Source organism: Polistes fuscatus, unplaced genomic scaffold (assembly GCF_010416935.1).
Source record: "Polistes fuscatus isolate 324 unplaced genomic scaffold, CU_Pfus_HIC Scaffold5, whole genome shotgun sequence".
NCBI lineage: Eukaryota > Metazoa > Arthropoda > Insecta > Hymenoptera > Vespidae > Polistes > Polistes fuscatus.
In genome coordinates, this window is record NW_025113129.1 from 12,246,065 (window position 1) to 12,262,255 (window position 16,191).

Genomic DNA, 16,191 nt, shown 5'->3' on the forward strand with positions numbered 1-16,191 from the left:
CTCTCACTCTCTCTCTCTCTCTCTTCCCTTCCTTCCTTCCTTCTATCTTTCATTCCATACCTCGAGCACTTCCCACTACTGATAGCTTATTTCAAACTAGGTGGATAGCTGTCCGACCAAGATATCTACAAGAGAAACACGCTGAGAGTATCCTCCCATTCTCTAAAACTCTCTCTCTCTCTCTTTCTCTCGCTCGTACTGATATCATTGAAAGCGTCTAGTGAAAGGAACGTCGTTGACAATTATTCGAATTCAAGAGATTATCCATCTTTTATCGTAGATATAATGTCAACTCATTTGTTTCCAAAGATGATACTCTATCTCTCTCTCTCTTTCGCGTTGCTCGGTAATCTATCTCTATCGCATTTGATTGACGTATCAACATACGGTTCAGTCCGTAAAGCTAGATTACTGTTAACATCCGTCGAGCGTGCACATTGCTCTATCGCTGTTCGCACTCTCCAGAGCATGCCAACTCTACGTGATCCCTCTATGTCGAGAATTCTCTCTTGCTTTCATATAAGTTAGGATTCTCCTTTGACGTATCACTTGTCCAATAGTATCTATGTTGTTTTGATATTGATTCATTTCAAAATGATGATAGACACTTAAGAATAAATGTATTTTACTCTTTCATATTTTGTTTTTTCATTTTAATTATATAACAATTTGTTAAATGATTTTCTTTAGAAATAAAATCTACATGCAATTTTGATATCGAATTATTTCGTTGGATAATTTCTAATGATTAGTAAAACACTTATAAAATGTCACGTAGGAAATAGCTGATAACGCGAAAGAGAACATTGAAAGAATGCGCGGAAGTGTTTACGCTAGGGCATCTCTAATGACCACGTTCCTACATATATATTCCCTTTTCTCGTTGGTCTTATCTCGAGTTCGAATATTCCTTCGTATGTAGCATCGTTTCGAGCGAGCTAATTGCCACGCGCGAGCCGTTACTCGTTCGTTGGATTATGCGAGACCGGCCAGTGCCGTTAATTTCGTGCTTGGCTCCGGTCTTAACCGCTTTACTTGTAAACCTGAACAGAGAGAAAAGGGAGAGAGAGAGAGAGAGAGAAAAGGGGGAATTAATAAAAGAAGAAGCAGAAGTCAAGTTAGTTTAAATCGATGTTCTTGGTACTTCGTATTTTTTCTTTTTTTTTCTTTCTTATTTAAAACCACGACAAAATCTCGAATGTCCGAATGAAAATTTATCGATTCTATCGATTCTATCGATTCTATCGAGAAAATACCAACACGCGTCACACCGACGTCTTCTTTAACGATCGAGTGTTTTTTCTACGACCTTGACCTATGACGTTGGTGACTTCGTCGTCGTTTATAACGTTAAAGAAAGAAAAATGATCGATGATGGTGACGATGATCGACGAGCTCGTACCACTTAAACGCCGTGTTTCTTACAATTAGTGCCTGTCGAAAGGTGAAACGAAAGTGGATAAGAGGATATTGTCTATAAAGGAGACTTACCTAATAATCGTTTCGAGTCAAACACCTTTCGATTTTAACATCTTCGTTTGGAACAATTTGCTTTAGACTCATTTTTTGTAGCTAACAATTCGTGGATTTCAAGTTGGAGCCAATCGCGACGAATTTTAGGCCTGTGCTGGTAGCTTTCAGATATATATGTGTGTGTGTGTATGTTCGAGCTTGCCGTTAGGTTGAACGGTGGACGAATAGAATCGATAATACGCATGGTCAAGTGGTTGCGAGAGAGAGAAAGAGAAAAAGAAAGAGAAAGAGAGAGATGTAGCATCGTGAACGAATAAATCGTAGAAATCAGTCACGTACTTCTATTGGCCTTCGGAATCACCGTTAAGCCATTGATCGCGATTTACCCCCTTTTACCCTCCCTTTTCTATCCCTCTTGATTTTCCAGCAATATTACAGGATCCCAGCGTACCGACGATTACCTAACCGTGATAGAAGCTCGCGTTGCGTGCCCGCTCGTTGTCGCTTGCTCCTCGACGTTCCGCTTCGATTGAAAGCAGTAATGCGAGATGATCCAATCACTAACGAGAGAAGATATGTAGGATAATCGATGAAACGATCCCTCGTACCAATCGATTGCCACGAGCATCGACGATTATTTTTTCGTATCATTATAATGAAATTATAATATTGTAACGTTCTTCTTTTCTGTTTTCATCTATTTTTATTCAACAGAAATTTATGCGTGTAATCGGAAGCATAAAAAAAGGTTCAATGTCTAATCTAAAATTAGAATGAAAATGTTTAAGTAAAGAATAAATTTAATTAACTGTATACCGACAGCTGTTATCATCGTTGCTTTTATAGACTTCATAGCTTATTCACGAAACATGAAAGAAAACGAGTTATTCCTAGGAAGTTGTTGCTGTTACTCGTTATAGTGAAACATCGTATAAGTGTATACACCTTGTTAAACATTCTATGTCTTCAAGTGTATCCGTATTAATTTCTTCGTAATATCCCATCTCCTATCTATCCGTGTCTATCTACAACATTTTATAGATCTAATAATAAAGTAAATTAGAAGAGAAAAAGAAAAAGAAGGATCATTTAATACGACATCGTGTCACTGTAATTATCCTTAGAGGTAAGGAGAACGAACGTTCGGAAGTTGCGATTTCGCGTAAATCGATGTGCTTTAGCGTAAGTGTAGGTGCCGGTAATGGTGGTCGGCTAATGACCAAAGTCTTCGTTTATGGTTAATTCGCGTACTACTACCGCAAAGTTATTAAGTCCGACGTATATCGATGACGCTTATCAACGACGAGGCCGTTCATCATGCGTTTCGCAAACTTTTCTACTAACGCTGTTGCAAGGTACAACCACAACCGCAGCTTTCCTCATTTCTAAACTTTATCATTGCGACCTTCCCAAACCCTTTATCTCTCTCTCTCTCGCTCTCTCTCACTCTCCCTCTTTTTGTTTTTAGTTTCATCAACCTATTTGAATTTTTGACTTTCCGTTACCAAATTCTCTCTGACCTTTCTCTTTTACACTATCATACAGGATGTAGATCAGTTTCATAACCATCGCATTAGCATTAACCAGCTCGTTATTATAGTCGTAGGATAAGGGAAAGTTATTGCTGGGATTAATGAAGTTTACCGAATGATTGATCGCTTTGTACTTACCGACGTTTAAAACCTTTTCAGGTTTACCGAACCACTAGTTACTAAGTCAGCTATACGAACAACCTATTCGCATTTCTTATTACCACTTCCTCCGTTATAGTTTTTATTCGCCACGTCCCTTTTGTCCCTTCGAATGAACCATCCTTCTTCTTCTTCTTCTTCTTATTCTTTAATTCGCTATCCGGGATACTCCAAGTTTTCTTTCTCATCGTGAAAATAAGATAGAAGATCTTTATTTACGGTGCGACGTATTTTTCACATTCTCGCGTATTATATTTTTTCTTTCTTTATTTTCTCCAATTTTTCTCTCCCCATTCATATTCGATCTCGAATGAAGTTTTAAAAGGAATGGAAGGGGGAAAAAAGAAGAAGAAGAAGAAGAAGAAAAAAAGAAAAACCTAAAGTTTCGCCTTATCGCTAACGAAGTCCTTTGGAAAAAAGTCGAACGGGTTTTCTTTTTTTTTTTTTTTCTTTTTCTTTTATTACCAAGCTTCACCTGTGTCCATTTTCTTTCTTTTCCTTCGTCGTTTCTTTCGAAAAGTTGATTGCGATGCCTGGTGCCGTCGTTGCTGCTATTAGAAGCACCGCCCAGAATCGATCGGTTTTTCACGCACACGCCCCCCCGTCCCGTCCTGTCGAGTAATTCTCTTCTCATTACGTTCGCTAGACAGCTCGTTTGCTTTGTAATCGTTCGGTTCTTCCCTCTACCCCCACCCCCGTCGTTCGGGTTCTTTAACCATTCGTTCATCGTTCTTTACGAAGATCGTACAATTAACGTGTCGAGTTTCTTCGACCCTTTAAGGAGATTCGAATTTGAACGTTCCTAAGATTCTCTCGATACTTATGGTGTTTATATTTTTTGTTCTGCTGTTGTTGTTGTTTTCCTTTCTTTCTTTTAACTTAGCTTATCATACTGCCGCGCTTCTCCTTAAGTGAAATCCGCACGTGGGGGATTACGATCGACGTTGGCAGCCCACCTGCCAGAGATAATTATTACTCGTTACGAGACCACCGTGATATTTCTGGGCGGTCCCCACCATCACATCCGCCTTCGGATCCATTCTCGAATTCGAAACGCCTCGTTGTTGCAAATACACCGCCGATCATCCTTTGGTTAAATCATCCGCGTTGGTGATTTCGCGCGAGCCTTTCAGACCGGAAGTTTCTATCGAGAGAGTAGTAAAGCGAATCCGAACTCATCGTTTAGTTTTCACGGTTGTCTGTCTGTTCGATTCACATCGATCGTACGTTACCGAATAGAGAGAGAGAGAGAGAGAGAGAAAAAAAACCCCAGAGAAATAAGAGACACTAGATCGAATAGTTTTTTCTCTTTTCCGATACACTTCTTTTTTGGGGGGGAAACTAATATAAAAAAAAAAAAGAATACTCGAAAATTTAACAACGAAAGAAACTTCCGACGCGAGTGACGACGATTGACCGATACACCCACGCGCGGAAAACCGCCAATGGTTTGTGTTAGTCGTTAGTTCGTTGCGCTACATTACGATACAAACGCCGACACACTAGATGCAACACGCTTGGAAATTACAGACCATAATACGTAAAGTGGTCTCACGACGAGCGTGCTTCACTATCCTATGACCCGTATATGCAGTTCTACCCTTTTTGAATAAATAGGATTATACCCCCGGCTGATGATACGAGAACGGGAAAACGAGGGTTGATGCTGGCTCTGTTGCCGATAAAATGCTGCCCTGAACTCTCATCCGTTTAAAGTCATTCCCATCGAATTATCGAGATCGTTAAGACCACTTTTAGCAGACCCTACAGAACAATTCGTTCGTTCGTTCGTTCGTTCGTTCTCTCTCATCTTCTTTTCTTTCCGTTTAAACGCCCCATTCCCATATTCATATCGTGTTCCACGAGAGTAGAAGATAATTAGAGAATTAAACGTTGAGAGAAGCAACTATAGAACGATATAACTGTTCATATTGTGTACGTGTGTTAAACATTTTAAACCTCTTTCATATTATCTTTCTCATGTTTTTCCTTTATTCTTTTCACGAGTCTTTACATTGTACTGTTGATATCGTTGATGATAACGAAACTAGCCATCAGGGATTTCTCGAGGAGACGAACTTTTCAACACCGAGATCATTGGCGCCCTCGAGTTGTTTCACTCCATAGGTATACTCTCTAACCTACGGGGGGGTTTCCTCGGCCAACTTGGCACACGTTCAAGAACGCGCCAGTGCAAACGAAAAGCTAGAAGTGAAAGAGAGATAGAGAGAGAGAGAGAGAGAGAGAGTGTACGATGACATCGTGTACGAAAGCGCTCGAGTTACCTCCCACGTACAATGAATTTCGCACTTATAATTGGATGTGTCGCACTTATGGGCAACGATCCTAATGGTAAGTGTACGTTGAGAGAGCCGAAAGACGTGTAACCCCATTTGTTTCTCTCTCGTAGAAAGCGAGAAAGAGAAATACGACGTACGAGTACCATGTTTTAACTTCGAATCGAAAGGAAGATTAATACGATAGGGCTCGCTTTTGTCGTTATTTATTGATCAGACGAAGAGAAAGCTTTTCTCTTCTATTATAAATAAACTCTCATACGTTTATCCGACCCAAACAGCCCCCCACCACCACCACCACCACCCTGCGCGTCTTCTTCTACATAATTTAATTATATTCGTCATAAAATTTCGTGTTGACGATCCTATTTTAAACGTGACAACGTAACGACTCAACCATTCGGGGATTCGAGAGAAATGCGATAGATGATATAAATTTTTGAGAGCATCGCTGCATGTAACTCTTGTCGGTGACGTTGCGAGCACGATAAACTCGTTTGTTCTCGTAAAGCGACGTAGCGTGAATTTTCGAGCACTACCTGGCCGGCCTCTGACAAAAACGTTGTTTTGTCAAGAGCATTGCAATTCGTTATATACATACATACATATATATGTATATATATAATTCTCTCCTTTTTTGATTTCACCATATGCAGTTCGGCCGAATACGCATGTACGTACAATTGAAATGAGTCCAATTATATTCAAGCCCACCTTCCGAATCATTATTTAGCGAAGATTTTTCCACCTTGCGACGAGACGCAGAAACGCGACGACGTTAAAGCAATTCGAATAAAAGTCCTCCCCAAGGTACTTTGCTTCTTCCTTCAACGTCTAGCACTCTTCACATCGTTCCTTCTGAAATCGTTGATTCTTTTCTCTTTTCTTTTTTTCTTTTATTTTCTTTTATTTGATTTTATTTGATTTTATTTTTTCTTGAACGTGTCCGGCCGCAAGTTCGCAAACGTCGCAGTCGCAGCTTCCCAACGTCACTTTTCCCTAGTCATGGTACGTAAGTGCTTGTTCCGAGGCTTCTTCGACTTTTGCGCTTGGCAAGCGACTTTCATTTGTTGGCGCAATGTGTTCCAAGGAACTCGATTGCAATGGGTACAAAAGAAGTATCGTAGTTGGGACCGTATTAATGGTCGAAGTATTCGCGTTTCGAGGATGCACCCTTATGCGTGTATGCATTATGTTTGCGAGAGTGGGAGAAAGAAGACGGGCAAATTAAAATGTCGAGTGGAGTACGAATGAAAAAAAAGAGAAAGAAAGAGAGAGAGAGAGAGGGAGAGAAGGATTTCGTACGACTCGATGAATTCAACGACAAAAAGAATTTTACGTCGATGCTGCATTTAAGAAACTTTACCTTAAGGTAAATCGTGTATTTCTCTCGATACGCTTCTCGAGAAATTTTCCACCAGCAGTTTAATATATGTACCATCCTGGCTATTGATTCTTAAGGCTTTATTTAAACTACGACTCAAAACAGAAGGTTCATTAGCATTTCACAATGCGACCGAACGATCGAACTTATTTTAATATTCCATCGGGTCCAATTCTTTCTTTCTATCCTCGTTCCTTCCTTCCTTCCTTCCTTCCTTTCTTCTGGCATTTTCTCAAAACTCATCGAACTTCTCGACTTCATTTCTCTGCACCTCAATTTTCATCTCTGCACCTCCTCCTCCTCCTCTTCCTCCTCCTCTTCCCTTTTTTCCTCTTTATTTTTTTTTTAACTTTTCTCTTTTCTCTCTCCACACCCATTTCTTTTTTTCCTTTCTTTCTTTTATACTACGGTCGAATTTTCTCAGCATCAGAACTCCGGGTGTGTTTATACGTTTATTTTCTTAAGAACAACACTTAGATTCTCAAATTCTTTCCCTTAGATCTCAGTATTAGAGGCATATAGAACGAATACAACGTGCACCATGGGCTTGTGCAAAAATACGAAATAACCAATCGAAATCCAGTACGTGTTTCTAGAAACGGCAAAATTTCTTCTATCTTATTCTCTCATCGTTTTCTATAAGAAATACGTTCGTGAATGTGTCTTGTAGTACCACTTCTACAACCTTACAATGGCGGCAAAAGTAACGCAAACGGTGTTGAACTTTTCGTACTATAAACAACCTTCTCATTAGAGAGAAGAAACCTTATTATACTCGAAGTATAAATGCCGCGCGGGACCTTGCGACGATTACATTACATTATTGTAATTGATTGCAGCACGTGTTGTAACCTCCGCGTGATTCTTAAACAATAAACTCATTACCCGTTAACAAGGAAGTTCGATAGGGTGCCGCGCGTCCCGGATAATAACGTATCTCTTTCTCTTCGTTTCATTCCGAGCTCGTAGTAGATGTAAGATGGAAAAGATGGAGGAGGTGGAGCTGGAGGAGTAAAAGTAAAAGAGATGGCAAGAGTTAGAAGGCTTGGTTCTGTTCGAACGAAGCATACAACAGAGAAGAGTATTCGCTATTTGATCGATCGTTTCGACCAGACGATCGTAAGCGCATTTGTTCTTCCTTCTCTCACCTTTCTCTCTTTCTCTCTTTCTTTCTTTTTTCTTTCTCTTATCCCCCTTATTCTTCTTCTTCTTCTTCTCCTTCCGTATACCTTCACGTTCGTCGACCCGATGCATCGAACGCGACCTCCTTCACACACACACACAACACACAGTATTCGTTTCTAATAAATGAATGAGTTCTAAGATAAATCCTATTGAATTTCATTCATTTATCTATTTATTATTTTAATTTTACGCGAAGATTAAACTAAGCAAGATAGAAAGATAGCTGGGGGAGGGGGTTGGAGAATTGGAATGATTTATAATATTCTTTTGGGTTAACATCGAAGAAGAACCAAAGTCATTGTTAATTTAATCTAAAGATCACCGTAATCTTGATACTTGTAAGTGTAACGTGTTCTTAGGAAAAAAATCATTCCCATGAAAAGTTTGAATACGGTTTTGCCGTATTACTGGTACGCCTCTTCACCGGGATTTCTTTCCTTTCCTTTTGATTCGGTCGACAGAACGAGCAACGCGGAGCAAAGAAGGAGCTGTGCAACGTTCATACGTATTATTCTTGCGTAATATCATCGTGGCAACTACTTCCCCGTTGATTATTCGCAACTAGAGCATGGAAGACCTTCTCGGGTCGCATGCCTAAAGTCCACGGGTTAAATTAACGAGCTTCTTCCTCCCTTTTTCTCTCTCTCTCTCGTTGTTTAAAGAGTACTTCGTTTCTTTTTTTTCTAACCTCAAAGTTACCATTTACTTATTCTTATTATTATCAAGTCCCAATAACTAGCTAATTCAAAAATAACGTTTAAGAAGAATTTATAACCCGTCCAAATTTCCTGTGATATACCTATTTTAATATTTTCATTTCTGGACAAGATAAAAAATCAATTAAATTATTATTATCTTTTCTAATAGGAAAATTATTATTCGTAAGATACTCGATGAAAATTTTCTCTTCTCTTCCGTTTTTTCTCTTTCAAATTGGACGTTCGAGGAATCGTTCGAAAAAAGATATAGGGAAGTTGTTGTTGGTTTTTCTCGATCATGTTAGTTTCGTTCTTGTCGCGATCGAGACGTATAAATATGGTAGTTCCTAGATGGTTCTGCGCGTGGGTAAGGAACCTCTCGACCCTTTCCAGCTTAGGGTCAGAGTCAACGTACAGCAGCGAGATTCGTTTTCAGAGAGACCTTATGCTTTGGAAGGCTTTCAAGGTGTGCACGTGCATTCGAGAGAGAGAGAGAGAAAGAGAGTTTGACGCGTCGGCGTGATACCGCGCAAACACGAACTCCATCGAAATCGGAAGACGCGATGCTACTCGGCGTCCTCTTCCGCGTGCTTGCGCAATGAAAAGAGCATCGAATGCATCTTCTTCTTCTTCCTTCTTCTTTCTTCTTTCTTCTTCATCGTCTTTCTATTCGTGCCGCTAATGGCTTTGCAGAGAATAAATTACGTGTCGTCGTCGTCGTCGTACTCCGTCAAACGTATTTTCGACGCACGCCGATTTATTCTCGTATTCCTCGGAATTTCGTTTGACACGAATTTCCAATAAAGAGAATGATTCGTGGTACCTACCATTTCGCGCAACCCACCCCCGACGAAGTTCATTTCTTCTTTCGACAAATGAAATTATTCGAGAGAAGACTTTTCTTAGACGTTTTCTGTTATGAAAAAATAGAATCTTAGGTGAAATAAGTCGGGAGGTAATAAAGATGAAGAAAATGATCAAGCGGCGAAACTATGCCTCGTGATAAAGAACGAGATGTCCATAGTTTTCTACTAGTTGGTAAATGGAACACGTGCTTGAAATATTTCATGCTCGACAACAATGAACGACCGAGGTGGGGAAAAAAACGAATGAAAATAAAAAGACAATAAAAATAGTCGGTCCCTTTTGCTTTCTTTGTATCGTCGGTGGTGGATTTAGCTTTGAGGAAGCAAGCAGCGCGGAAGAGGTAAAAGAGTGAAACGTCGGAACGCGACCGGGAGAGAAATTCTTTCGTATCACGTGTCAAAGGAAACAAAAATGTCGGACTGGGAGGGACGTGTACCGAACGAACGAAAATATTCCTATTTTCCCGCGCGAATGAGTTGTCTCTCTCTTTGAGAAAAAATCATAAGTAAATGATACGATCGAACATCACTCGTTTTGCTCACACCTCATACATCAGAGACTACGTATACTATAACATTTCGAATACGCGTATCGAAGTAATCGAAAACGATCGATCATTTTACGTGTAAAGTTAATTCATTGAAACGTTAGTTGTTGTAATCGTGCATTTCCTTTTCTCGTGGTTTTACTTCAGCACCTTTCATCGTCGTAAATGATTTTCGCACTGCAAATGAAAAAGGGAAAAAGAGGAAAGAAAAAAAAAAGGGAAAAGGGAAATAAATATAATAGATGTACCGCATGCGAGGCGATTATGGTCGTACGTTCGTTCGTTCGTTCGTTCGTAGAGTCGGTCGGTCGGTTGGTCGGTCGGTGAAGTTTATGAAAGAGAGCAATTAAATCGGCCGCGATGCGATCGACGTCGTAAAGTAAGTAAAGCCGAGGCGGCACCGTTCGCATAAGTGCTTAAAAACATTTACCACCCCTCTTAGAAAGGTGCGCGCGCGTGGCTCGTCCTTACTATGAAAGAACCGCATCATCCTACCTACGCCTTGCGTAATTACGCTCACCAACTGCCGTTGAGAGATGTAATCGCATAAACGGCGAGCGAACGAACGAACGAACGTAGGAACGAACGAAGGAACGTAGGAACGAACGAACGAGCGAGCGCCCCTTTTCTGTCTTTATCTATCAGTGAGAAGCGTACGCCGCCGCCTGCTAACTCGCGCCGAGACTAATAAGAAAATCCTGATAGACGTTATTGCGTCTGGTTACGCGCTGTTAAACGCTACTTCAAATAAAATCGGCTATGCTATAGCTGTATAGTCCCTGGTATAGTTATCTTTAAAATTACAACCTTATCAAAGTCTGTTAACATGAATTAACAAAATCAAGTACCCTACCTGTTTCTTATTTTCTTTTGTAAAAATCGACGAAATTAAATTTGGTTTGGTTTAAGAATCAAAGTACTATTATTCGTTGCTAAAAAGTGGACAGTATCGTTATCGTATAGAAAGAGAAAAAAAAAATAAAAGTTCCACCATATAACCCGAAATCGTAGAACCGTGACGTAAGATCGTTCTTTTGTACCCTCGGCCAAGGAATCCGATAACTGAAAATAGGCGTTGGACCGTGTGCATCATCTAAGCGTTGGTTCTCTTCTCCTCGTGCTCGTCCTCGTCCTTTATATCGCGAATGGTAAAGAAAAGATCGACGGGAAACGAGAGAGAAAGATCGGTTTGGTTGATAGTCGAATAGAAAAACGGTTCTTCTTTTACTCACCGACAGAGGAAGTCCCTTTCGCCTAGGCAGAGTTCCAGACAATGTTGTCGCGAGGACGCGTTCATGGTCCTGCGCGCGTGACCCTGAAGACGATGGCCCTGTACTCTGTCGATGCACCAAGCGCGTTCGCACGGTTTCACAGCGAGACAACTCTTCTGAGCGTAGATCGTGAACACTGGAAATTGCGATTGCGAGAGAGCACCTGAAACAGAATGACGGGGTCACGATTAGAAAAAGAAAAAGGCCGAGTTGAAGAGAAACCGAGAGAGAGAGAGAGAGAATGAACGAAGGATCCAAAGGATGTAAAGGACCGTTTGAATCTTTTACTTCCGGCAGGAGTCGTCGTCCTGTCGCTCTTTTAGAAGTTATTTCGCGACGCCAAATTGTAGGAAGAGACGTTACTTGTTATATACGCGCGTACTCGGGGTAGTTCGCATTACCGTAATCAATGCCTCGCTTCCTGGGGACTTAGGCGCGCAAGACAGGTAGCACTTACTGTTATAATGCGCTGGTATTACGAGATAATGAAGGCGCCGCTTGGATACTAAGTATTTCGTATCCGACCTACGGGGATTTTATCGAAGGATCCGATAGAATTATGCGACTTTCTCTTCTCTTCGTTCTCTCTTGATACGAACTACTCGAGTCTACGAATCATGTTCGTTCTTCTCTCGTAATACCCTCGGAAGAACCGGGTATACGCTTGATCTACGCGGTACACATATATATATATATATGTGTGTGTATACGTATAGATGAGAACGCAAATTATCTACAAATTTTCATCCTTCGCGAACTCTCGTGGAAACCAATTAGAAAGCGTAAAACGCTTATTTCGATAGGCATAAAATGTAATTTACCGATTATCGTACCCGTGCCTCTTTCTATCGTTTTGCCTTTCTCTCTCTCTCTCTCTTTAATTTTTCGCCTTCCTTTTCATTCCTTCTTCGTATACCCTCAGCGACCTTGATCCTCCGCACAGCGAGTAATCATCGACTCGATCAATTCCGCTATTTTACATGTTACCATCTCAAACCAGTTAAACGTAAACGGACGAAAGATGGACCACGAAACCAACCGGCTAGATTGGTTTACCTCAGCGAGCATCGTGTTTTTCGCGTACACCTGTTATCCATAATTATTACCGCAAATGCGTTTTCCGCGAAAGTCCATTTCCTCGTGCATTCGTGCGTTCATTCGTTTATTATACGATGTGAAAGTTTTCGAAATAGAAGAGGAAAGAATTTCTTTTTTTTCATCTCCTCTCCTCTTTCTTTCTTTCTTTCTTTTTTTCTATTTTATTTTACTACAAGATCTTTGCAAATACCTCCTACATTTTTCCGTATAGGAAAAATATTGTATTCCCTTTCTTTCTTTCTTTCTTTCTTTATACACGATTCTATTTCGCCCGGTAAACTAATATCATGAATAAGTCGATTTTACCATGTGAACTGTAGAAAAAGAAGCACACTTTTGAATTCATGCCAATATTTTCAATCGGTCCTTTTGCACCACTCAGAGAACGTTCTACGTGCTGGAAGACAGTGATACGTTCTTGGGGATCGAATCTATTCGTACTACGTTTTAAGGTCGCTTGTCTTTCGAATCTTTGCATCTTCTCTGGCAACTTGTTTTACCATAGTATACCCTAGGTCTCTCCGTATTTTACTTTCAAACGTTGTACTACCTTCGAATATCACGATGAAGGTAACTCTACATACAGTTTTATGGGTCTATGCAAGAATCTAATATATGTCATTCCAATTCTTATATGTTTTTACAACATTTTTAATCCTATATTTTCTTCATGAAAATACGAGTATAATTTAATACGATTGAATTAAAAGTAAATATTAGAATAGTTCGATAAAACTTTCGTGCTCATTAAGTTACTTTTGTCGCATATCAGGTTTCTGCGTTCACCTAGAAATTAAACGAAAATTTGCTCTAAACGTTGATCATTTGATCGTTGAAATACGAAAATACCTATGAGCTTTAATAACGTAAAATAACAGACAGAAAATAAGAGGAAGAGAGAAAGAGAGAAAACGGAATAGATAATAAAAATAATGGATGCATAAAGTTTCATGCAACTTGACTAATTTACATTGTAAACGGTCTTACATTATCGATATATCGATCATTCTTTTTTTACAAACAAAAAAGGAAAGGAAAGAAGCAAAGAAACCTATAAATAACAAAGTTAAAGTAGTCGTATCAGATGAAAACGTGTAAGTTCTAAACCGAGACACGTAATACTGTCTCGTTCTGTTTTCTCACGTGATGGCATGTCTCTAATTTGCGTGCATGCACAACAACGACACGAATTTAATACACGAAACATAGAGCAAGTCGTGTTCTAAGAGGATGAGAAGGGAACGTTCGAAAAACGTTAAAGAACGGTAACGTGCAAACGTGGCAAATTTACGAAGGAACACGCACACGAGGAAACGAAAAAAGAAAAGAAAAGAAAAGAAAGAAAGGAAGGAAGGAAGGAAGGAAGGAAGAAAGACGACGATGTTTATGTAGATTCCCTTCGGAACATAGTCAACTAGCACGCAAATCGTAACGCGAAAAAGAGAGGAACGATCGAAAATAACGTAATTACTTCAAACGCTTTACGCGAAGACTAAACTGCATATATTACGTTGATCGAAAAAGTGGACGATTGGTCTACAGACGATTCGATATACGAGATAAAAAAAAAAAGAGAAACCCTTGACGAATTTACGTAATAATATAACGGCTGATGTGAGTGAGAGAAAAGGGGAATGGGGAAGTAGAGAGAGAGAGAGAGAGAGAGATAGGTCGACGGCTCGTGTGCAATTTTTTTTTTCATCGTGCGAGCTCGACTGGAAGAGTCCGAATAAAAAGAGGAAAAAAAGGCTTGCAAAAGATAGAAAAAGAGAGGAAAAGGGATAGACCATTCGATGCGTTAAAATTATATTGTAGATCGCAGAGACGAGATGCGACTCGATCGGCAGCGATCATCGTAGCCGGTAGTCGCTAGAACACAACGTGAAAGAAATAGAAGAAGAAGAAGATTGTTAGATAGATAGATAGATAGATAGATAGATAGATAGATAGATAGATAGATAGAAAGAGACAGACAGATAGACGAGAATGAGAGAAAGAGAGAGAGAGAGAGAGAGCAGGTAGTTAGGTATGACGAAGGCGATGACTACCGGGCATTTCTTGGCGAGTGCCGGGTAAGCCGTGGTTCTAACCATGACTACGCTGCTTCGGCATTTACTCCTTCGGATTCGTTGAAAGGCTTCTTGCTAGCATGACTACACGACTTTTACGCACCTGCTTGCTTCTCTTTCTTTCTTTCTTTCTTTCTTTCCGTCTCTCTCTTTCCTCCTCGCGCTCTCGATGGTTGAACGAAGAAGGAAGAAGTCGGGGAGTGATCATCGATACGCGAGAGACAACGTTCCCTTCGACTACCGATGATGCTACGTGACGCAACTTTCTTTTACTTCTTGAACGCGACGACTCAACAAGGATTATTCGGTCCGTCTAAGGTGATTCGTATTTAAATTATGAAACGTTCGTTGCAAGCTACTCTGCCTGGTGTCGAACTAACGGTTGCTTAGCCTCGTCGTCTCCTCTCTTTCTTTCTTTTAAATGCACGAACCTATTGACTACTGATGGTATTTAAAGTTTCGAGTAGCTCTTAGAAAAATCCATCGTCTGTCGAACGCGGAACTGCTCGTTACATCCAGGTAACATCAACGGCAAAGTAAAATTACCTACCCTCCTCTTTCATTATGTTATTTTGTATCTTTAATAAACTTCGAGACGAGTAGGTACTTCGATTTCTTTTTTAAAAAGAGAGAGTTAAAAAAAAAGAAAAAAAAGAAAAAAGATTTAGATAAAATATTACGATGGTACTAGGCAAAGAAAAATCCCTTGATGTGCTTTTATCTACGGCGTATGTCGTGTATTATTTTTCGAGTGTTTCTCAAACGTTCTTGAATATCCTTATATATCGAGTTGCTTTTCCTACCGTATATTTAATATACTCTTTTATGTCTTTACTATCTTTTCCGCTCTATTTTCGCTTTCTTCAGCTTTAAGATGGCATTCGAAGAGAGGAGGGAAGCAAGCACATTGGCTCGCCTCAAGGATGCAACGAACAATAACACTTGGCTTCTCTATATGTTATCACATAACACAAGGAAGCGAGATCCTTGGTAGAATCCAATAACCACAAGCAGAGCAGCCCTGCCCTGGTAACACCCTCTAGGGACCCTATATAGTCCTGTAGTAGTAACAGATAGCAAGTTCTGTGCCACGGACGACCACGAAGACGTCGCTGTCGTCGTCATATACTTCTACCCTCCTCCTTCTCCTCCTCCTCTTCCTCATTCTCCTCCTCCTTTTCTCATACTCTTGCTTCTCTTCAGCGGAAGTGCGCACGGATTCTCTCTCCCTCTCTCTTTCTATCTTTCTTCACCTCTCCTTTACTCTCTAACTAGTCGGGTTATCTCCAACTATTAGCGCTCGACTCTATGCAAATTCGAACGGGCAAGCTGCAGCAGTGCCGTTCAAGCGAACCCCATAAATTTCGGTGAACACGAGTGATCTCGGCACTCTGTTCCTCTCTCTCTCTCTGTCTCTTCTTCTCTTTTTCTCTGTTTCTTATCCTGTTCCCACTTCCAACGTAGTATTCGTGGCCTCTCGTTTAACGACACGAGGTAAACGTATACGGAAGACGCGAGTGCACGCCTCGGTTGCCCCCCACGACATCGCACACACAAGTATACATAACGAACGTGTGAACGAGTCGGACCGAGTTTTAACGCTTCGGTTTT

General features: G+C 40.4%; 2 protein-coding genes across 3 annotated transcripts in view; one reads left to right on the plus strand and one right to left on the minus strand.

Annotated features, from left to right (window-relative positions):
* The window catches only part of LOC122522559 (autophagy-related protein 16-1), a 374,631-nt gene that overhangs the window by 187,388 nt on the left and 171,052 nt on the right, over window positions 1-16,191 (plus strand). The window lies entirely within an intron of this gene.
* The window catches only part of LOC122522651, a 58,202-nt gene that overhangs the window by 32,649 nt on the left and 9,362 nt on the right, over window positions 1-16,191 (minus strand). Inside the window, exon 2 of the mRNA XM_043643884.1 lies at window positions 11,375-11,576. Within this exon, the coding sequence (XP_043499819.1) occupies window positions 11,375-11,576 (202 nt within the window). The remainder of the gene's footprint in view (window positions 1-11,374; window positions 11,577-16,191) is intronic.